This window comes from Cariama cristata, unplaced genomic scaffold, assembly GCF_000690535.1.
Source record: "Cariama cristata isolate BGI_N322 unplaced genomic scaffold, ASM69053v1 scaffold27898, whole genome shotgun sequence".
Lineage (NCBI taxonomy): Eukaryota > Metazoa > Chordata > Aves > Cariamiformes > Cariamidae > Cariama > Cariama cristata.
The window spans coordinates 1,057-23,363 of NW_009632102.1; the positions used below are offsets into that span (position 1 = coordinate 1,057).

At 37.0% G+C, this 22,307-nt stretch overlaps 2 protein-coding genes across 2 annotated transcripts; one reads left to right on the top strand and one right to left on the bottom strand.

The window, feature by feature from the left end:
• Positions 1-268: 268 nt before the first annotated feature.
• On the top strand, positions 269-15,903 carry COPB2 (coatomer protein complex, subunit beta 2 (beta prime); the record flags this gene model as incomplete). Its single annotated transcript, XM_009706228.1, has 21 exons — positions 269-406; positions 1,609-1,695; positions 3,513-3,639; positions 4,682-4,830; positions 5,841-5,987; positions 7,298-7,397; positions 7,536-7,678; positions 7,900-8,099; positions 8,689-8,799; positions 9,069-9,157; positions 9,249-9,355; positions 9,640-9,783; positions 10,475-10,605; positions 10,905-11,112; positions 11,346-11,456; positions 12,298-12,512; positions 12,789-12,881; positions 12,961-13,141; positions 13,270-13,338; positions 15,013-15,105; positions 15,540-15,903. Coding segments are annotated over 21 exons (2,739 nt in total), but the record flags the coding sequence as incomplete, so codon positions are not given.
• Positions 15,904-16,392: 489 nt separating this feature from the next.
• On the bottom strand, positions 16,393-22,262 carry MRPS22 (mitochondrial ribosomal protein S22; the record flags this gene model as incomplete). The annotated part of the gene is made up of 7 exons (XM_009706227.1): positions 16,393-16,564; positions 16,863-16,971; positions 18,201-18,346; positions 19,291-19,374; positions 19,821-19,964; positions 21,180-21,344; positions 22,108-22,262. Coding segments are annotated over 7 exons (896 nt in total), but the record flags the coding sequence as incomplete, so codon positions are not given.
• Between the last annotated feature and the right edge of the window lie 45 nt (positions 22,263-22,307).

The following is a 22,307-nucleotide window of genomic DNA, read 5'->3' on the forward strand; positions in this document are numbered from 1 at the left end:
GTACTTTTTACAGTATGAAAAAATTCTAAATTTCACAAAAGTAAATTAAATGAACGCATTGCCATTGGTGCGGATGTGATATTTCCAAATACCCCTACAAAAACAAATAAGCAGATGGATAGAAAAGAGTAGTAGTCTTCTCTCTGCCTGAAAAGCAGGAGTAGCTCGTTTTATTTTAAGGTTTAACTTCAGTGTTCCTTCCTCCATCACATTTCTGTGCCAGTTTTGTGTTTAATAACTTGATATTCTCAATTCTTTTCCCCTTTAGCCTCTCCGACTTGATATAAAACGGAAACTAACAGCTCGGTCTGACCGGGTGAAGAGTGTAGACTTGCATCCCACTGAACCATGGATGTTGGCTAGCCTTTACAATGGCAGTGTCTGTGTTTGGAACCATGAAACACAGGTGATGAGTTTGGTTTTCATAGAATCATAGAATGCTCCAACAGATCCATGTCCTTCTTGTGTTGGGAGCCTCAGAGCTGAAGACAGTACTGCGGGGGGGGGGGGGCGGTGTCGGGTCTCACCAGAGCGGAGTAGAGGGGCAGAATCCTCTCCCTCGACCTGCTGGTCACGCTGCTTGTGATGTACTCCAGGACATGGTTGGTTTTCTGGGCTGCCAGCACACATTGCCGGGTCATGCTGAGCTTCTCATCGACCAACACCCCCAAGTCCTTCTCCTCAGGGCTGCTCTCCATCCATTCTCCACCCAACCTGTATTTGTGCTTGGGATTGCCCCTACCCATGAGCAGGACCTTGCACTTGGCCCTGTTGACCTTCATGAGGTTTGCATGCGCCCACTTGTCCAGGTCCCTCTGGACAACATCACTTCCCTCCAGTGTGTTGACTGCACCACGCAGCTTGGTGCTGTTGGCAAACTTGCTGAGGGTGCACTCGATCCCACTGTCCACATCACCGACAAAGATATTAAACAGTTCCGATCCCTGAGGAACACCACTCATCACCGGTCTCCACTTGGACATCGAGCCTTTCTTATGAAGTCTTCATAACTGACTTATAAATTCTGGTTTTCAATACTAGATATGCAAGAAGAATCTTAAATCACTGCCACTAATTAACTGTACTCTCCCCTGTCTTATTACAAAAGTCACTATAATAATAGAGAAGGAATATCTTTGACTAGCTAGGAATAGCTGTGACTTTAATGATGTTTCATTTCCTATAAATTTAATTTTCAAGAATTATCTTCTTTGTGGATTCCTTGCAAACTAATGCCTTTCCTTCTGAAAGATTAGATGCCTCTGTTTTGTACCTGCTATCCATATTTGTGAAGATTGTAAGAACTGTTAGACCTCTACCTGTCTATCAAGTATAGTTGAAATTAGGCAGCAGCTCTAAAAATATTCAAAGGTGGAGTTGGGTTAAGAATGAAGGGAGGACGTAAAGATAATGTTAAAAGAATGGAGCAGGCAAGTGTCTCCCTTCTTGGACAGGTATGTTCCTTTGAAAAAGTGTGCATGTAGAGTTGTAGGATTCTTGGGACAGTTGCCAGAGGCAACATACTGGACACTGTTAAGAAAAGATAAAGAGCTGATTTCAAAACTGATGTTTTCTTCAGTGTTATAAACTTACTATTTGTATTTTTAGACTCTGGTGAAGACTTTTGAAGTGTGTGACCTGCCAGTGAGAGCAGCCAAATTCGTGGCAAGAAAGAACTGGGTTGTTACAGGAGCTGTAAGCTATTGTTGTCTTATGATTTCCATATACAGTAGTACTGTCTCTAATTTATTTTCATGCCATTCCTTTGCACATCATATTATTATATGATTTAATATGAATTTGTAGGAGAGAAAGAAATACTTCATTACAGCTTCCCAGAAATTTTTTCTTTTAAGTAAGCTTAGAAACTTAAACTTTTCATTTCAAAGGAGAGCAACCTAATATGGTGGTTAATTCTGCATATAGTGCAAGGTACATCCAGATTCAACTTTTACTGTCAAGTGGAACACATTTAGCAGCCAGTTTTGATTAAATATTAGTAGTGCTGCTTTAACTGAGATGAAACTATTGACTATCCTAGGTAAGATAACTTAGAAGTTACTTTCTACTTTTGTTCTTGGTTATATTAAAATAAATTTTTTTAGAGTTTTACTCACCTCTAGAAGAATACTCTGCTTTTTTTCCATGAGTCTACTTTGAGAGGAATAGTTTTATTCTAATCTTGATAACACATTTTTCTTGATGGAATGAATGGATTTTTTTGTCTAAATTGAGGTAATGCCTAAAATTTTTTGTCTCAATTTTTTTTTTCTAGTCTTCTGCCCTATACACAAAGTAAAAAATTTCTTGTCACTTTATTGTCTTGTGCTGCCGTGACCCAGTTACTTCAAGTGCGCCTAAGTTAGTTCTGTTTCCCAAGAAGTATGACACTGCCTCTTTGGCAGCACAAGAGTTCAAACAGCTGCATGGGAACTGGATTAGTAACTGTTGAAAGTTAGTCTCCATTTTTATTTTTATCAACTTAATTTCACCTGGATCAGTTTCTTGATCTAATTCAATGTGCAGCTGTCTTTGTCCTGGCTTTCCCAAGGGAGGTTGCAGTGCAGTATGAAGAAATAGTAAGAAAAGGGCAAGGCAGCTGCTTTCAGCAACGGGGCCAAGTCTTAGTCAATGACTATGAAAATGTCACATTAGTCATTGCCTGTTCTCTGTGTTCGTGTTCATTATGCTGATAGGCTGGTCTCAAAAGAACATACTTGTTCTTTTCTGCCATTCTGAAGAGTGTTTTCTGTAGGTGTTGCCGCTTAAACAGGCGCGTGTGTGAAAGAGGAAAAGGCAGAGTGGAAAAGTAAATGCTTTGGATAAAATAAATAACGTAGAGTTTATCATTAAGTTTCATTTATTCCGATGGCCTTATAAGTCATGGTCACTTCTGAAAGCTTTACCTGATGTTTTATTCCTTGTCAGATAGTTCTTAAATTTTTTTTTAAAGGTTTGGGAATACTGTTTTTAATAATACTTTATCTGTAAGAACAATATCTCCCCCACCCCCAAAAAAAATCTCGATTTTAAAAAATTAAGTTGAAATCACCTTTCCGTTTGACTTAGAGCTACAACTTCTTTCCTCCTCTTGCCACAGCATTAACATCATTGTAAACTTTATGTTGGGAGAACCTTGCTTTTCACTTTCATATAAAGCAGTAATAATTTTAAAAGCATTTTTGCACTTTTGTTAATTTTAAGTCAAAAGGCTATTTTAAATACATCTTTTTGAAATAACGTTTTAGTTGAAGTATTTTCCATTTCATAAATTCCTTGGAATAGGACTGGGTAGTTTAGAGACTTCTGAATCAAAGTATAATTTGTATCATTAGTAATGTAAAGAAAATACATTTTCTTAAACATTTTGTTGTTAAAGGCTTTTCAATGGTGGAATGTTTTGGTTTGGGTTGTGGGTTTGCTTTTTTTTTTTCCTAGCTACCTTGCATTGAATATAAGGTGTATTATACAGAGAGTCCTATTTTCATGGTGGCTTTTCTTCTCTTTCGTAGGATGACATGCAAATCAGAGTTTTTAATTATAACACCTTGGAAAGAGTTCACATGTTTGAAGCACATTCAGATTACATTCGTTGTATTGCTGTGCATCCCACACAGCCTTTCATACTGACAAGCAGTGGTAAGAGTTCTTTGGTATATTTTTGTGTTTACTAACCAGCTATTTTTAGGCTTCTGTTTTCTGTTTAGTTAGTGATTGCATGTTTTTTCCTTTTTCTGCTGAAACAGGAATCCTTGAGCAAGTAGCCAACATAAGTTTTCATTTCATATTATTTTTTTGCCAGATGCGTTCATGGTTTTTTTAAATGGAATATCAACTGTACTTACAATTTGAAATATAATAGCTTATTTTCTTGTCAGAGAAGACTGAAGAACCTTGTTGCTTAATATCTGCCAGAAGAAAGGTTCATATATGTGCTAATTAGCTGTTATTTGAGAGTTTACCACATGAAAGTTCTGGGGTTTTTTAAAAAAAATTATGTAATGTTTTGGAGTATGTCTTCAGCTGGCAATCTGACTTGAAACAACAGATAACTTTCATCTTTTTTCCCAAAATACTACCGAGCTCTATTATTTGAGGTGATCTATGTTACTTGGGATTGGAAGATCACAGATCTTGCCCAAGAACATCTACATCAGTCCTTTTCATTCCTGGGATCCTTAGTAATGCAGTCAGAAAAAAAAGTCCTGGCAAGTCAGAAGTACCATATGTTTCTCTGTTTTGCTTTTGAAGCTAATACACTTGCACTTGAAATAAAGGTACTAGGAAGCCAGCTTGGTTGTCTATGCTTACTATTCCTTAGTGCTCATCAGAATAAATGCTGCAGAAGAAAGCATGGGTCCAATTCCTTAATATCTGCTCAGTATTTTAAGATTAATAATTCAATACCTTAATATCAATTCTTAATCTCCCTTTTTAAGACTATTTCTTACTTAGTTTTATCCCTGTTTTACTGGACAATCTTTTTGAGGAACTTGTACTCCCTGTGGTCCTTCTGCAAGGAAGAACCAGTAATCTTACAGATGAAAAATATATTAGCAGTGCCCTCTCTCAAGGGGGAAGGAATGAGTGAGCCTTTGAGGTGAAGTTATTGTGTAGTTTAGGAAGGTCGATATCAAAATATATTACACTGACTGAAGCTTGTTTGGTTGTTTTTTTTCAGATGACATGCTCATTAAACTCTGGGACTGGGATAAAAAATGGTCTTGTTCTCAGGTGTTTGAAGGACATACCCATTATGTCATGCAGATTGTCATAAACCCAAAAGACAATAATCAGTTTGCCAGTGCCTCTTTGGATAGGACAATCAAGGTAGAGAAATTATTTTGGGTTGTTTTTTTTCAGTCATTAAGTAATTATCAGACAGAGTACACAAACCAATAATACTGCATGGACAACGGGTCAGAATTCTTAAAAGCAGGTGCAATAATAGAATTTTTATTGAACAAAGACCTGAATGTTGGTTAAGTTACTATACACCTATTAAGTACTTCAGTAAATTTACAAGATTACCTGTCACCTTTAATCATTGAAGTGTGATTCTCAAAACTTTAAGTGCTGCATTTCCATTTGGATTGCGCCGAAATATTGGAGAGGTAGACCCTGATGAGTCTTATTTGCTGTGAAACTATTACTAAATGTCTGGGACTATAGATTTACAGGCATCTGAGCAGTGATACTTCCTCACATTCCCTATAAATAATCAGTATATTGGTTGTAAAAAGCCAGTTTTGATTTCATATGTCCTCAGATGTTGGGATTGGGTGTGTATAAATGTTGATTTGATGTGATAATCATGGGGAAAATAGCAGTATATCTACAGCTTGACTTGATTAATTTTCACTCCTCATTTAGCATGAGATTTGTCATTCATTTAATGTAACTGGAAAAAAAAAAATTCAGGACACAGTTGGGGGCAACCTGTGTATACACAAATAATTGATTGCTTTTTCTAGGTCTATTAGTTAATTTCATGAACAGATACTACTTCTTACAAACAGATCCTGATATGATATTAAGTCCTTAAAAATAAAAAAAGTTGAAAGAAACCAATTCCATTGTTTTGAGGTGTGAGCATAGTATGTGCGACTCAGTGTGTTATTTCTGTTTATTTGGAGGAGGAGGATTGCTAGTTTGATAAGCAGTTGTTCTGGTTCTTCACCTAAGAAAACAACCTTGTTTTTGGAATTCCATATTCTATATCTTTGGAATTGTAAAGTACAGCTGAATACCTACTCTGTTTGGGAAGGTTGACTTGGATGCAAAAGATTGATAATTACATGCGGCTGGTTTTTGTTGGTTTTGATTTTTTTTCTGGGAAGGTATGGCAGCTTGGCTCTTCATCCCCCAACTTCACTTTGGAAGGCCATGAGAAAGGAGTAAACTGCATTGACTATTACAGTGGAGGAGACAAGCCGTATCTCATTTCGGGTGCAGATGACCGGTTGGTTAAGATCTGGGACTACCAGGTATGTGTTCAACTCTTCATGAACTTTTGTGCAGACTGCCATAGCAAAACCATTAGTCAAGAAATAGAAAAAGAGGGAAAGGACTTGAATTCACCAAAAGACTGTCCTTATTTTCCCTTGGAAAGAAGGAAGTTGGGGGAAATACTGCATGACATGTTTTTCAGTTAAAAAAAACAGACTTTGTTAACCCTTGAAAAAACCTGATGTGAACTTAAACTAACCTCAAAGTTAATTTGCTTCTATTATTTGCATTAGGGTTTTTTCTTGTAATGTAGTAATCCCTGCCTTTTGGACTTCTTTTTTTGTGGATTATGGTGCTCCTCTTCTATGTTCAAATGTAAATATTGTTCATGTATCAACTCTTTCTGTCCTTTCACTTTTCATGTTTTTTCCTTTTTTTTCTTTATTCCCTTTCCTCTCTTGTCTTTCATCCTATGCACATTTACACAGACACATGTGCGCATGCACGCATATACATGTACTTCTACTTGACAGTTTGCAGGGGTCATGAGATGACTTGTTTGAATGCTCTACAGGAAGGAGAGATCGAATCCAGGGATTCAATTCTGTTGCTGGAACCTAGAGCTCTGAAGTTCTTTCTGTGTACAAGTGTATGAATGGCTAGAAGGGCAAGACAAAATTTGTTAGATAGTACTTTCTGGTTGTTAAAGCGTGTTGCCCTAGAGTAAATCCAAGCTCAGAAGTTAAAGCTTGCACTATTAATTTAAGTATGCACTGCAGTAAAGACTCTTACGTAACAGTGCTTGAAATTTTGCCACCATGTACAGTTGTATGTATCAGTTACATAGTCTAATCTTAGTTGTCTCAAGCAGAGTAGACTTTCCTTTCACAACTGTGTGAATGAAAATTCTTAACAAAGACAATACTAGATCTGTCGTCACCTGTAATTAGATTCAGATAGATGTTTTGCTCTGATTTTATTTTTTTTTTCCAGTGAACTCAGCTTCTATCTTGCTTTAATCTGTTGTGCTACATACCTCTGAGAAAGCCTATCTTCTAGGCAGAAACCCATCTGAAAATAAAGGAAAACAACTATGTCAAGGGAAATAAATATTTTCTTCTGGGGAGGAGAAATTAACTCAATACAGTCAGTTTTTAGTATGTCTAATGCTGCTGGTTGTTTCAGCATCTTGGAAATAAATGTTACTGGAAGAAATCTAGAAAAATATATTTTCAGATAAATTTTGGATTTGGTTGGAGGTTTTTCTTAAGAAATCAAGGTAAAAATGTAGCAACATGTTTATTATCTGTACCTGTACTTCCAACTCTTTTTTTTTTTTTTCCCTTAGAATAAAACATGTGTACAGACACTGGAAGGACATGCTCAAAATGTGTCGTGTGTCAGCTTCCATCCTGAATTGCCTATCATTATCACAGGCTCAGAAGATGGTAATTTTTTATTTTCTGATATATAAAGGACAGGGGAAGAACTTAAGGGAAAGTTCTTCTTGTGGGTGGCTATGTACCTTCTGCCCTCACATTGAGAGAAGAGATAAAAGGCATGTATTTCTTTCTTTTTTCCTGTAGGAACTGTGCGCATTTGGCATTCAAGCACTTACCGCCTGGAAAGTACCCTCAACTACGGTATGGAGAGAGTGTGGTGTGTGGCCAGTTTAAGAGGATCCAATAATGTGGCTTTGGGATATGATGAAGGCAGCATTATTGTTAAGGTACAATTAATGATTTGAAATAAGAAATGGTGATTTGTCACTGTCCTGTGTACAGAGCAACTGATTTCTGATTCTGTGATAATATGTAAAATACTGAAAATTTGACCTTTTAGTTGGCATTTTTAGACAGAACCAGGAAATTGCACTATATATGTTCAACTGAAAAGAAAATCAAGAATGTATTTTCTCCATCTGCTAAACTCTTATGCTACACTTTCTAGCTTGGTCGTGAAGAACCTGCCATGTCCATGGATGCAAATGGAAAAATTATTTGGGCTAAACATTCAGAAGTCCAACAGGCTAACTTGAAAGCTATGGGAGATGCTGAAATCAAAGATGGAGAAAGATTGCCGCTGGCTGTAAAGGATATGGGGAGCTGTGAAATCTATCCTCAGACAATTCAGCACAACCCTAATGGACGGTAATAGATTTTAGAACAAAATACTTAAACGTTTCTGATTTTTTTTTTTTTTTATATATGTATAATGGAAAACTTTTTGAATGAAAAAAGTTGCATGTATGCCTGGTGGCTGAGAGCCTATGGAAAACAGGTGTATTGGATCTAGGCACTCTAAAATCAGAGTAATAGGTGGGCTTCACCTGTAAGAGCTGCGTAATCAGACAAGTTGGACATTCTATATAGGGGAAGAAGTATGCAAACAAAACGTGTAAGGTAATAGCAACAAACCACATTCTTTTATCACTTCTCTTGAATTGTTTTTTTGTTAACAGATAAGCCAAATTAAAAGAAAAGGTGAAGGGATGCAGGGTACAAGAGCTGCTCAGTAAAGACCAGAAGGAAGAGGGAATAGCAAGTAGCTAGCAACATGACGTAGAGGAAAATCCAGTTCTGTGGCACTTTGGAATATATGAAGCTCTCTTATTCTGTATGCATTTGCAATGATTATATTAGGCTAGGGGCCTTTAATTTTTCAGATAACTTGTCTGCTTGATCATGCCTATTGAACTGAACACAGGTGTCTGACAAATGCATCTTTCTTGTGCTCTAGGTTTGTAGTAGTGTGTGGTGATGGTGAATACATCATCTACACAGCAATGGCTCTGAGAAACAAGAGCTTTGGTTCTGCACAGGAGTTCGTATGGGCACATGATTCTTCAGAGTAAGTGTTGCAGGTTTTCCTTTATGTTAATTTAAATTTGCTGCTGCTGGTTTTCAGGCTGTACAAATGGTAAACTGGCCTGAAGATTAAAACCTGTGTGGATAATGAACTTTCAATTAACTGTTCTGCTTTAAAATTTTCCATTTGCAGCACTCCGCTAATTTTTGAAGATAAATCAAATGTGGTAATTTTGTAGCAGCTTATGATTTTAGTAATTTGCTACTTTGGAAGCTGAATAATTTTTAATTTTTACAATGCAATCTATTTAGATACGCTATCAGGGAGAGCAACAGTGTTGTAAAGATCTTTAAAAATTTCAAAGAGAAGAAGTCATTCAAACCTGATTTTGGAGCAGAAGGTAATTAATTACTTTTAAAATAGATATGCTGGCGCTTTTTTTTTTTTTTTTTTGCACAATGTGGATTTCTTCCACCTGTATTTTCTTGCAGGCATCTATGGTGGCTTCCTGTTGGGCGTCAGATCTGTTAATGGTTTGGCATTCTATGATTGGGAAAACACAGAATTGATTCGCAGAATTGAAATTCAGCCCAAACACGTAAGTTTCTAGATGAGACTGAAGATACTTACCTGCCTGTATTTACTGATTATTATTTTATTAGACTGTTGATTTTCTTGAGTGAAGCCAAGCTATCAATCATAAAGTAATAACTTCTTAAGTTTATCTCATTCTTGTAGCAAAGGGGAAAAAAAAAATCCCTGTATGTGTTGGCTTTTCAGGTACTAAAGCTTCTGTGAGTGTTAATATTTTTTAACCTTAATTTATAAATCCTCCTTTCTTAACATGGGGTCTCTAACACAGTGCCATTATTGATAATACAGATCTTCTGGTCTGACTCGGGTGAGCTTGTCTGCATTGCTACAGAAGAGTCATTCTTCATTCTGAAATACCTATCAGAAAAAGTTGCAGCAGCCCAAGAAACACATGAAGGTGTCACTGAAGATGGAATTGAAGATGCTTTTGAGGTACCCTCTATTTGAAAATTGGAACTGGATTAGAGGTCATTGAAGCAAGTCTTCCCAGAGTATAGCAATTTTAATCCTTAACATAGTCTTATTAACTTTTAGTTCCTAGAACGCTGGAAGACAGTATACACAGTGTATATCCACCTGAGTAACACTGCTAATAATTTTATTTGGTTCCCTTGGGAGAGTATCCCTGTTGGAATCCCAGTATGACAGACCTGGATGCCTACATTTCCCTTCAGATATCTGTTTACTATTCTCACGGAGTTATAGAGGTTCTTTTTAAAGCACACACTTAAGCTATGTAAACATACTACTTAAACTTTTTCTGCAATTTTCAACTTTTGAAATGTTGCTGAAACTTAAGAACAAGTGGAAAAAAACCTCATGCTGTGAAATGTCAGAAATGCAACTTTCCTTGTGAAATTTTTCTTTATCTTCGTTAATGCTTAGTTTAGTGCTTGTTTCCTGGATTTGTTAAGTATTAAGGTAGAGATTTCATATGTTACAGCATTTTTGTAAAACGAAAAGCATTATTTAAGTACTTCCAAACTGTATCTAAACTCTTTTGTGACTTGCTCAACTATTTACTTAAGTATAGAACAGTAAGTTTAATCTGAAAATTCAGTGGTCTTACTGCTATCTAAAAGTACCTTTTTACATATCTAATTAGATCAAACTTAATTTGCAGGTTCTTGGTGAGATTCAGGAGATTGTGAAAACAGGCTTGTGGGTAGGCGACTGCTTTATTTACACCAGTTCTGTGAACAGACTCAACTACTATGTTGGAGGAGAAATTGTCACTATTGCCCATTTAGACAGGTAAGTTGCTGCATCGGGTTGTAAGGAAGCGTAAAAGATTCTTTCAGCAAAGTTAGGACAGTGCCCTTGTCACTTGCTTGCTGTGCATTACTACTTTTTCTTGCATGTCATGCTAATGTATGTTCTGAGGCAGTAGTGTAAACTCGGAGGGAATAAACAGTATTATGCGACAGTGCATATATAGTAAAAGTAGAATTTTTCATACGGGTATTCTTGCTTCTGTAAGAACTATTGGACTTTTTTTAATACTGTTCATCTTGAATAGATCCACTACCAAATATTCTTTGGTTTTGTTTCAGGACAATGTATCTTTTGGGGTATATCCCAAAGGATAACCGACTTTATTTGGGTGATAAAGAGCTAAACATTGTTAGCTACTCTTTGCTGGTCTCAGTGCTTGAATATCAAACTGCTGTGATGAGAAGAGATTTCAGTATGGCTGATAAAGTTCTTCCCACGATTCCAAAAGAACAGAGAACCAGAGTTGCACATTTTCTTGAAAAACAGGCAAGAAAACTACTTTTTAGTTATCAAAAACTTAATAAAATCAGTTGATTCACATTTCTAATTGAATTTGCTAAGCAAAAACCAGATTATTTTATCTGTAAGCATAAACTCTTGTTAATAATACATATTTAATTGAGAATACTGTAACCTTCTGGTAGAGGGCTTTTGTTAGAACATCTAGGATGCTGTACGTCCTGACAGATCACAGTCTTAATTTCAGATTTTTATTTTAGGGCTTCAAACAACAAGCTCTTGCAGTATCTACAGATCCGGAGCATCGTTTTGAACTTGCTCTTCAACTTGGAGAATTAAAAATAGCCTATCAGCTTGCAGTGGAAGCAGAGGTAAACATACAATTTTTGGTCATTCATACTAATTCTGAGTATTAACGTGAATCTAAGAGGCCCTGTAATAAAAGACTACGGTATGTGGGGATGCAGTACAGCTCCCTGAACACTGTATAAATGCCTCCAACTTTCTCGGTAAAGCTTTTCTGCCTGTAACTCAAAGGAATCTGAGCTGTGGGATGGGGACAGAAAAATACTGCCTGCTCAGAAAGCTGCAGGAACTCCTGGAGAATACAAAACTTGAACCAAGAATCAAGCGTTAGTCTCCAGTATTGAACAGTGAGTGAAAGGAGGAACGGTGAGACTGAAGCCTTTGGGCCTTTGTTCCAGCCTTAGCAAACTTAGACTGATGCACTAGGAAGACTGACAGGCAGTGATTTGTCCCGTAGCCATTATTCAGAGAATTGATCTCACAGTTCCTGTTGTAAAATAATGAAGTTAGTGATAAGGAATGTTAACTTAGTCACAGACACAATTGTCTCTCTTACTTTCTGAAGGTTAACTTGGGAGCTTTCTTTAAGAGATTGTTACTGTTTTAAATTTCCAAAGTTTATTTCTATCTCCTCCTTCCTTGTTTAATGAAAAACTGTTTATTTCATATAATGGTACAGCTGGGTAATGATCTGCATATAACACTGATTGTGTCACGCTGTGAATCTGCAGTGATCGCAGTACCTCAAAGGGAAAACAAGTGTAATGATGGGATATAGCACCTTCACAAGTAAACTTAGATTTTCATATTGAATGCTCTGAAAAATCTTTAAATGCTGTTCAAAAAGTGAGGGTTATTTTTTGTTTTTTTTTTCTCTCTCTCCCTCCCCCCTTTTTGTACCATTAGTCAGAACAGAAATGGAAGCAACTTGCTGAGCTTGCCATTAGTAAATGCCAGTTTGGCTTAGCCCAGGAGTGTCTCCACCATGCACAAGACTATGGAGGACTACTGCTCCTGGCTACAGCTTCAGGAAATGCTAACATGGTGAATAAGTTAGCTGAAGGAGCAGAAAAGGATGGCAAGAATAATGTTGCATTTATGAGCTACTTCCTGCAGGGAAAGTAAGTAGCAAGCATGAGATTCTGATTGTTCTGTTCTGCTTTCTGAAATGCAAAGAACCTCAGGTTCTTCAAAGGGTTAACTACAGCTAACTTAAAACTTCCTGGAGAAAGATTGTGGCATATGCCTTTTCAGAAAAGCTGATTCTGTTTTGTGATGGCTGCTACTTTTAAAATCTGAAATGATAGCACTTTAATGTAATAGAATAAACAGCTGATCTAATACAAAAATGTGTCTTTATTAAACTCTGGTTAAAATCACATTTTAAAATCTCTTAGGCTTGATTCATGTTTGGAACTCCTGATTAAAACCGGGCGTCTCCCAGAAGCTGCTTTTCTTGCACGGACCTATTTGCCAAGCCAAGTTTCAAGGTACCTTCAGACCATGTGCAGAGCATGAATAGTGTTGTCAGAATTAGCTGTACATAACAAATACGGTTTGCATCTCCAGGGTTGTTAAACTGTGGCGGGAGAATCTCTCTAAAGTCAATCAAAAAGCTGCTGAGTCCCTTGCTGATCCTACAGAATATGAAAATCTCTTCCCTGGATTAAAGGAAGCTTTTGTTGCTGAAGAATATGTTAAACAAAGCCTTGCTGACTTGCGGCCAGCCAGGGAATACCCCCTTGTCACTGTAAGTAAGAAGTAGGAGCTCTTAATGTCTCTAGAAGAAAAACATTTGGTGCTGAGTAAATTCAGCTTTAAGCAACCACTTCAACATTCCATCAACATGTGTTTTGGTGTTTTTGCTTTTACTTTTAGCCAAATGAGGAGAGAAACTTACTTGAAGAAGCAAAAGGCTTTGAGCCTTCTGGAGTAATGGCACCTCAGGTCAGTGTTACTACGAAGCGATGAACTCTAAGAAAGAGGCAATTTTGCTGTTGTACAGTAACATCTACCCTGGAGAATATTTCACCAAGAATAAACAAATTATTGCTCTTGTTGGCTTGACTATAAGCACTGCAGCTGAGCTCCATGTTCTTTTGCATCAGACTCTTCTTAGTCTACTTCTTTAACTACTAATGACTTCTTGACTGGGAAATTAAATGTGTGCTTACTTATCTTGGGTCATCTTTTGTTAGTGTGTAGAGTCTTACCATTGAATTCATCCTCCAGAAAAACAATTTCAGTTGCACGTACAAACACTGCCTCTGCTGCTGCTTGTTTTCTGAAAGCTCAGTAGTTGGAACCTGGAAACTCTTGCATGTTAAAACAATTTAAAATGCTTTATATTCTTTGCTAGAGTGCATTTTTATGCAATAAGACTATTCCATAACTGACTAGGCATCCTGCCTAATTACTTGAAAATATGTTCTAATCACTATCTCAAGTAACTCAAACTGTTTTGGTTTTTTTACCATCTCAGTTCTCCAACTATTATGCAGAAAGCACATGACTTAAATATAAGGTATAAGCATACAGATTGAAACAAACACTTAAAATGCTTTTCAGGGCTGGAACAGAAGGTGACAACTTCTAATTCTTGCTCATGCCAAATATACTTTACATTTGAACATGAAAATCAGAACATGAGAGTTTCTTAAAGACAACGATGTGGGCACAGCTCTTTGAGGCTATAAACTTCTAAAAGAACTGCAGCGGAAACTGAGAGAGAGACAGGAAGTCGCAACTCCATTCTGTCTCCATATTTTTTCCTCGTAGGAGATGCACTACAAAACTTCATTGACAGTTCCGAGAAGCTAGCTTACTTTCAAGTAGCTTGAGTGACTACTTGCTTCTTGTGTATCAAAGCAAGTATCATTAAAGCAAAATCAAACTTGCAATGCTGTTCTTTAACAAATGTGCACCCAAGTTTTATCTAAACCAAATTAGAACTAGCTTGCTTTAGAAGCTGAAAACAAGACCACTAATGTTAGAAGCATATATTTTCATTCAGTTGTTGATTGCATAGAAATCCTTAAACAACAGTTGTCTCTCACAGCCGAGGTTGAATATGGGAAGATTTGTAGGAGATGATTATACAATTAAATACAGCTAATTGAGTAGTACCATTGCTTCAGTAATGGTACTCTAACTGATGAATTATCTTAATATAAAACTTGCGCAGCAGTAGAGAGAGAAGTGTTAGGCCATTGTAGGGTATGGAACGCAAAGCCCAGCAGCAGTACTGAGATTTAACCACCTTTACTAAAACTGCTGTGGCAACCTCAAGTGCCCTAATTGCTTTCCTGCTAAGGACGTTGAAAATCACTTACTTTCTAACACCACTTCAGTATTTGAAATTAACTGGTACTTTCTGAGGGTTGTTTTCATTGTATCTGTTCCGTCATCAACTGCTGTATATAACCTGGGTGGGGAAACAGTAGTCAGTGGAGTGAGGACTAGAATGCTTACTGGCTGTGAACATGTGGTTGAAAAATAACTGAGGGGAAAACTTTGAAAGAGAACTACTGGGAGAGGGGGATTATAGGTCTGCTGCTGTTTACTTCCTTTTGTTGAACGAATTTAAATTGAAAAGACCTTAAGGCATCTCTTTTTCATTAGAAGGCAGCTGAAGAACCAGTTCCCTCTCCTAAACAAGAAGTGATGAACACAGTCTTGCAGAATTCTGATCTACTTCCAACAAGAGATCAAAAGGTAGTGAACTATATTTTTATGAAGGGAAGTACAAGCACTTTTTCATTTTATGTTGAAGACTTCAACTAATAATGTGATTAAACCAAGTTACTGGAAAATGTTGCTTTCAATACTAATAGACCCAGATTGCTTAGGACGAGGACAGTGTATGGATCCCTTCCGGTTGTATGCAGAAACAGTACAGAGTAACATAGACCAGTGAAATTACAGGGAACGAAGGGTGAAGCCCAAACGCAGTGGTCAGAACACGGTAAAAAGCTGCAAGTCTGAGAGAAGCTTTCTTACAAGGCGGCAGCTTCTCTCTACAGCTTCAGACTGCCTCAGCTTGGCATTTTGCAGAATATGCGAATACATCATACAGAATCATGTCATATAAGCTGGCTAAGATGGAACCACATTAGTATCCCCTTCATCTACTTTTCTCTTTTTCCCAGACACTGCTGGACTTGGAAGATGACTTGGATAACTTGGATCTGGAGGATATTGATACCACAGATATCAATCTGGACGAAGAGATCTTAGATGAGTGAACATACCTTTTTAGATGACCAAATTAATTACTCTAAACAAACCAATGAAGCTCTGTGGACTATGTGCTCCAAGTTAATTTGATTTTTATACTGCAAGTGGACCATGTACATGTTGAAAGAAGCATACACCCAGCAACTGTACAGAAAGATTCAGTTTCCAGTATGTTGAAATTCAAGATGTAGGCCTGTTCCAGTGCATACTAAAAATGTTTTCACTTATCAAGCAATTCAATAAACCCTTTTAAACATTCTATTCCTCAGTTCTCCATTTACTAGTAACTCTACTATTCTTAACCCAGCTTCAAAAGTGTGTATTGCAGATATTTGAAACAAGGGCATAGTAGCAAAGCATTAGTATTTTTACCTGATTTTTCTCAGCATATACACTTAGCTGTATGGCTACTTTTTCACTGTGCTATTTTACCTTGTATCAGTTAGTTGTGTCCAGACAGCACCTGTAGCTAAAACATCTAACAGAACAGTAACATGTCTTACAGGACAGATGTGGTGTTATACACATTCCCGAAATGAAGCTGTCCAGACCCTACACTTACTTCAATAAGTAAGATGAAGTGTGGGCAATTCTTTAGATTCAAGATGTAACAGTAAAGGTAATAAACTCAGGGTATGTTGTCACCTGACAACAAAAGTAATGATGAGTTCTGTTAAGTTCATTTACAGAACTTTTAAAAATAACAAGCTCCTGTAATGATTCCTGCATATTTTAGTAAAAAAATTTCTCTAGAACAGTTAGTTGTTTAAGGTATTTATTGTGGAATCCTGTACAGAGAACATTTATAAACGGAGTTAAAACTTATGATGTATGAATGTTTATTTCATGAAGCTGTAGAAGTAGCCATTGCTTCTTCATAAGCCTGGAGGGCCAGTTGAACATAGCCTTCTTTCTGTGATTCAGTTTTCACAAATACCTACAAACATGGCAGGAGAGAGATTAATGTACAATTAAGAGCATAGTTGCATAATGAGATTTCATCATTCCAGCAGCAGATAGGCCTACAACTGAAATCCTGGTGCAGCTATATAGAGTTTAAAAGAAAAAAAAAAAACCAAAACAAACCACCTCACCACACAAACCTGGCATGCACAACAGTTCTAGTTAAATAGCTGCTTCTTAAGGTGAGGAGAAATTTAGACTACTAAATAGGGTTCTGCTGTTTAAAAGCTTTCTCTTCTGTACTGAAGTAGCCTTAAAGTAAAAAAGCATACCTTGATGAGATCAACTCCTTGAAGCTTCCCTTCTTTAGCTTCTTTTGCTGATTGACATTCAGGATGAAGCATATGATAAAGTGTAATTAAACTTGTAGCATCATCCAGCCTAAACAAATAAAGGCCCATTTGTAGCAATTACTTTCTCTTAACGCTTAGAGTATTTAGAGAACGTGTACTTCGTGGTGCACTTCCCAGACCATGGGCTTTCATAAATTTCTGCTTTCACTGAGCATGCAGTCATTAGAACATACAGCTAAACAGCCATCCCATCATCTATTGCAATGGGAAGCTGTTCCTGAGAAGGAAGACCAGAAGCACGTGAACACCAAGGTGCACCAGGTAAGCTACATAAATTTATCCATACTGCAGTTTAAGCCTGATGTACTGTTCAGCAGTAATAAAGCTGAAATCACTGTAAAATACAATTAATTACTCAATAAGAAGTATTTGGCAGAACAACTGTGCCAAAAAGCAACTTTCTAACACTGACTACAGTAACTATCCTGTTTTACAGAAGTAATATTAGAAATGTGACACCTAGCCCTCAGCTGAATTTAAAACTGGAATGGGTGTTTTATGTAAATGTAAGCAGAAGCCAGAAGTGGGTGAGTGGCAGGTAAAGATGCTCTAAACTCTGGTAATTTAAATTGTCTAGATTTTTGAATTTTCCCTTCACCAATTTGATTCCAAAACTGGAACTTCTCTGTTCCTTATCCTTAGGTTTCAAAGTAAGATCTGACCACCTGTTGAAAGTTTCTAACTTCCAACAGTAGGAAATGAACAGCACCAGCACTCCAACTTAGAGTTCTAATTGTATAAATTTCTCCAAGCTCTAGTGACATTTTGAACAAGTAAATATTGTTTGCTTCAGGGAGTTTTGATTAAGCTTGGCAGCATAGATGATAGAAATCCATCCATTTAAAATGAATCTATCTGTTCCTAAGCTACCTAGGAATTGCTCTAAAACCCAGAGTGTGTCAATCTTAAAAGCCAAAATGGAGCTCAGTAGTATAGAATTGTTAGGCTTTAAGATCAGCACTGCCCAGAGCTGGAAGTGTACTGACAATTACATGGGAAACTAAAATAAGAACCTGACAACTACAAAAGCCTGATTTCTGCAGGAGCCTAGTTTAACACCCTACAACTTCATCAGACTGTAGTTGGTGCTTCCATTCAGCATCTAAATAGCTAAAAGTTACAGCTAGCATAAATTTCATGCAAGTGAAAACTCTTACACATCTTACAGAAATACTGTTTTTTATTTTCAAACAACAGAAAACAACAAGTACTATTAGTTTAGATAAGCAGAATTAACAAGGGACAAACACCACTTACAAGTCTCTGTGGATCATATCTATCAGCAAGCCATCTGTCTTCTTTCTGTTTACTAGATACCACACCATTCCTCCAAAGTGTCTCGTCGAACGGAGCAGATCATATTTGGCATGTTTCTCAATGTCATCATATGTCCGATGATGAACCTATACAGAGAAAAGGTTTGAGTTTCATTATCATAACAGGTGCTTGAAGACAGTTTCTCCCCTCCACCTCTCAGAGTTTTTAATCTATTTTCAGACCTCCCTAAAGTGCAGGAGTAACGCACAGGCTCAACCTGCTACCTTAAAGCTTTATACATGTTGTAATTCAGGGTAAGACTGGAATAACCCCGTTCTCAGTTCTTAGCCACAGACAGCTTTATGTTAAGAGAAAGCTAAATACTAGCTACGTACTGAAAATCAGGGGAGGGAGGGACATAACCTCTGAACCTTCATTTCACTGCTGTCATATTGTAATCTATTCTTTAAGGATAAAAATGCTACAGCAAAGAGGTGGAATTTTACTTTGAAGAAAAGGTACTTGAAGAATTGACTAATAGAAGTTTTATTCTCAGTGATTTGAGAAATTATTACAGCTTAAAGAGAAGGAAACATTTTAGTAGCTAGTTACTAAATTTAAATATTTCAGTTAGAAGTATATTTTTGTACCTGGTCTTTGTCAAAAATAATACTCTGTATACAGTGCTCTCAGGTGCACTCCATCAGTTACTTAACTTCATCAGTTATCGACCTGGTCCTTTCAAATCCTAACACAGCAGTTAGCATGACTTCAGTAGTACAACACTGATTGTGGCCGCTTATGGACATTATCATCAACTCTGGTTTGATACCAAAACTACCTATATATAAACTAATTTTACACATCCGTAGTTCCTTCTATACTGTTGAAAATTACTTAAACAGAATCCTGTTTTACTTTTCTGAAAAAAAATAAAGCAAAACTCATCACAAGGATAACAGGTAATCTATATGAAGAAAAGAAGAACATCACTTTTGATCTCCAGATAATACTTATGGTTTACAACATGAGCCATAAAGTTCTTCACTGATACTTTTTTTTTAACTAGAAAAAAGAAAAGTGAACTCACTCTGATATAGTCAGGTGAATCTGGCTCAAACTGAGCAACGCACATATTAAGGATATCCTCATGACGGTCTTGCTGAAACACAGTCTAAAACAACAGTTCAAATTCAGAAATAGATTCTGTATCACACCACTCCAACTCTCCAAAATCAAAACAGGAGCCACATTTCTGTTCTGGGGAACACTTACAGTGAGTATCCCCTTAATCACAAGACAAAAATGGATAAAAGTACAGTAACTGCCTTGATGACATGAATACAATGTTTCTTGCTTTTTGTTCTGAAACACCACATCACATTTTCAGATGAAGCATACACTTTCATCAATGCATAACAATTAAATGTGGATTTCTAGTATGACAGAATATTTACACCCACCCAGGATTTACCTGGCCCTAACCTGGAACTTTATAAGTACATGCAAGGAGACTGGCTTATTCAGAGCTACTATTCAGTGCTACAAATAGCACACTTTTCACTATCGGAGCATAATTAAATAAAAAAGATCAGTTTTCATAAACCAGGAGGATCTTACCACAAGGTGTTCATCCTTGAATACCACTGGGGGAATAACTCTGCGCCCCTCTTTTGGGAAGAATATCTGTATCATTCTGTCTCGTTCTTCCCAGGTTGCTTTGCGCAATATACCATTTGGTTCTCTAACTACAATGAAACGTTCCTGAAAAGAAGGTAAAAAAAAAGAGCATTAGCTCCCAAAGTCTTCTCTTTTTGTAGCCAGAACCATTGTAAAAAAGATTCTTCTTTGGCAAAAAGATTCTTATTTGGCAAAGTCCTTAGTCTATACCTAAACTCACACTAATAGCAACAATCAAATAGAAAGTAGTATGTGCTAGATTCATTATATCTCCCTTGGTACCTGCTAATTAAGTGCTGCATTTGCACCTTGATTTTACCATATGACCTAACTGTACATGCGCCTACACTAGAAGCTACAGCTCTTTGAAGTTTAGACAGATAACATAACTAATACCTAGAAAAAGGAGTTAGCATTGCTGCTGGCCTGATTTTATGCATTTAATAACACATACTAAATTAAGAATGCAAGTGTTACTTTTTAAACTTTGTTCCAGACATAGGTGCTAGAATCAAATAAGGGCAAGTGCAAAACAAAAAATACAAGTATAACAATATACACAGATCTGTTCACAAGCATATTTGATTTAGGGCAGCAGACAGGGAAGTTTGTTAGGACAAGGAAGTCTTCAATACTAGCAGGTTCCTGGAGAGGGCTCTCAGATGGAGTAACAGATGGAAGACTTAGTACTTCATTTCACAGGATCAACACTACATGCATGTTTGAACCATGGAGACTTCTTAGAATCACAACTATTTGTTAAGAATTTTTCCAGCCTGTTATTACTGGTATTTCAGACAATCTAGATGTTTCATTATACAAAGAAATCTTTACCCCATACTTCACAATTCTTTTTGACAACTGTTTCTTTGCAGCTTCCCCATGAATTCATTTATCATTTACTCAGCTTTCCACCAAATCTTTGCAACTGTGAAGTAGCTCCATCTTTTGGTCTATGCAGAGTACTCAGTAATCCAATTCCACAGAAAGCTGCTAGGAAGTATGGAAGAACTCAGCACTTCTGGCATACCACATGCATCTGCTTTTAAAATAATTAACTAACTATCCCACAGCTTCTCTGCCCCATGCCTGCTTTTGAGCACTGGAATGTAATTTATCGTTATCAGTTAGAAGCAAACATTTACAAATATATGTCTTTGTACTGCCTTGTACCAGACTGAATTTATATCTCCTCAGCCTTTTTGCAAACCGCCTCAACTACATTTTATTAAAACCTAAAGCTTATTTTGAAATTAGGAATGAAAAGCTCTTAAAATAAATTAATACATTGTTACTTACACGATGTGGAACGGAGTAAGTTAAATCTGTAAACACATATTTTGTAGTTTCAGTTCCTTCAAGGAATTTGTCTTCTGCTAAGACATCATCTATAGGCTCTCGTTCATTCAAAACAGGGGGCATGATTAGTTTTTCTTTAGCTTCCTCAATGGCTTTTCTTGTGGCCTTGGGGGAAAAAAAAATAGTAGTTTAGTTTTACAATTAAAAAAAAAAATCACCCTCTTGGAAAGCTAACATACAATTTTGGGACAAATACTATCATTTAGAGAGAAATTTTTAATTTTTTTTTTTCTTCTTCTGCAGTTGAGAAGAAGAGACACTAATTCAGTCTCCAGGTAGATGAATCCTGTGTTGAGCAATATACCACTATTGTAACTTGGGCAGATTGCTGGCGGAAGTTCCAAAACTAAAATCTACATATGCTACTGCAAACACCAAGTTTATTTCAGGTATTTTCCCATGGTAAATTTCCCCCAAAGCACAAACCACAATGAACAGTTTATACATAGCTGTGATTGTGGCTACAGAAGAACAGGCTTAAGTTGGGCCCCTTCGTCATCGTGGGCCATGGTCAGACAACAGGGGGAAAAAAAAAGTAATCAAAGGATTCCCAGGACTATAATTTAAATATCAGATAAAACACACAATTAGGAAGCATAAGGGTAGGAGATAATAAAGAGAATCTGTCAATCAAGAAAAAGCATCCATTTCCTTCCACATTCCATAAAAATCGAGAAAAACTGGATAAATAAAACGGACTGTTTAAAGTGAAGAAATGCAGATTTACACCAATTTAGGAAATTACCCAAAACAAAGGAAAGAAACCAAAATGTTTTCAACAGCAGCATTAAAGGAAGCAGAAGCGTGGACTGTTACAGACTTTTTGCTAAAACCAAAACTTATTTCAAAAGGAAGCTGAGCAGCCTACCTCTTCCAGCTGAGCTTCTGTCATCAGCTTGTACCTGGGCGGTTTAAGCTCCTTTTTTACCGGCCTGAAAACCTTCTGCAGGTTGAGCCCTGTCATTTTGTAGAGCAGATTTTGGACCGCTTCATCCGCAAAGGCAGGCTTGGCGGCTCTCCCTTCTGCCGGAGGATTCACACGCTGTTAACCCGCTCGGCGGGCAAGCT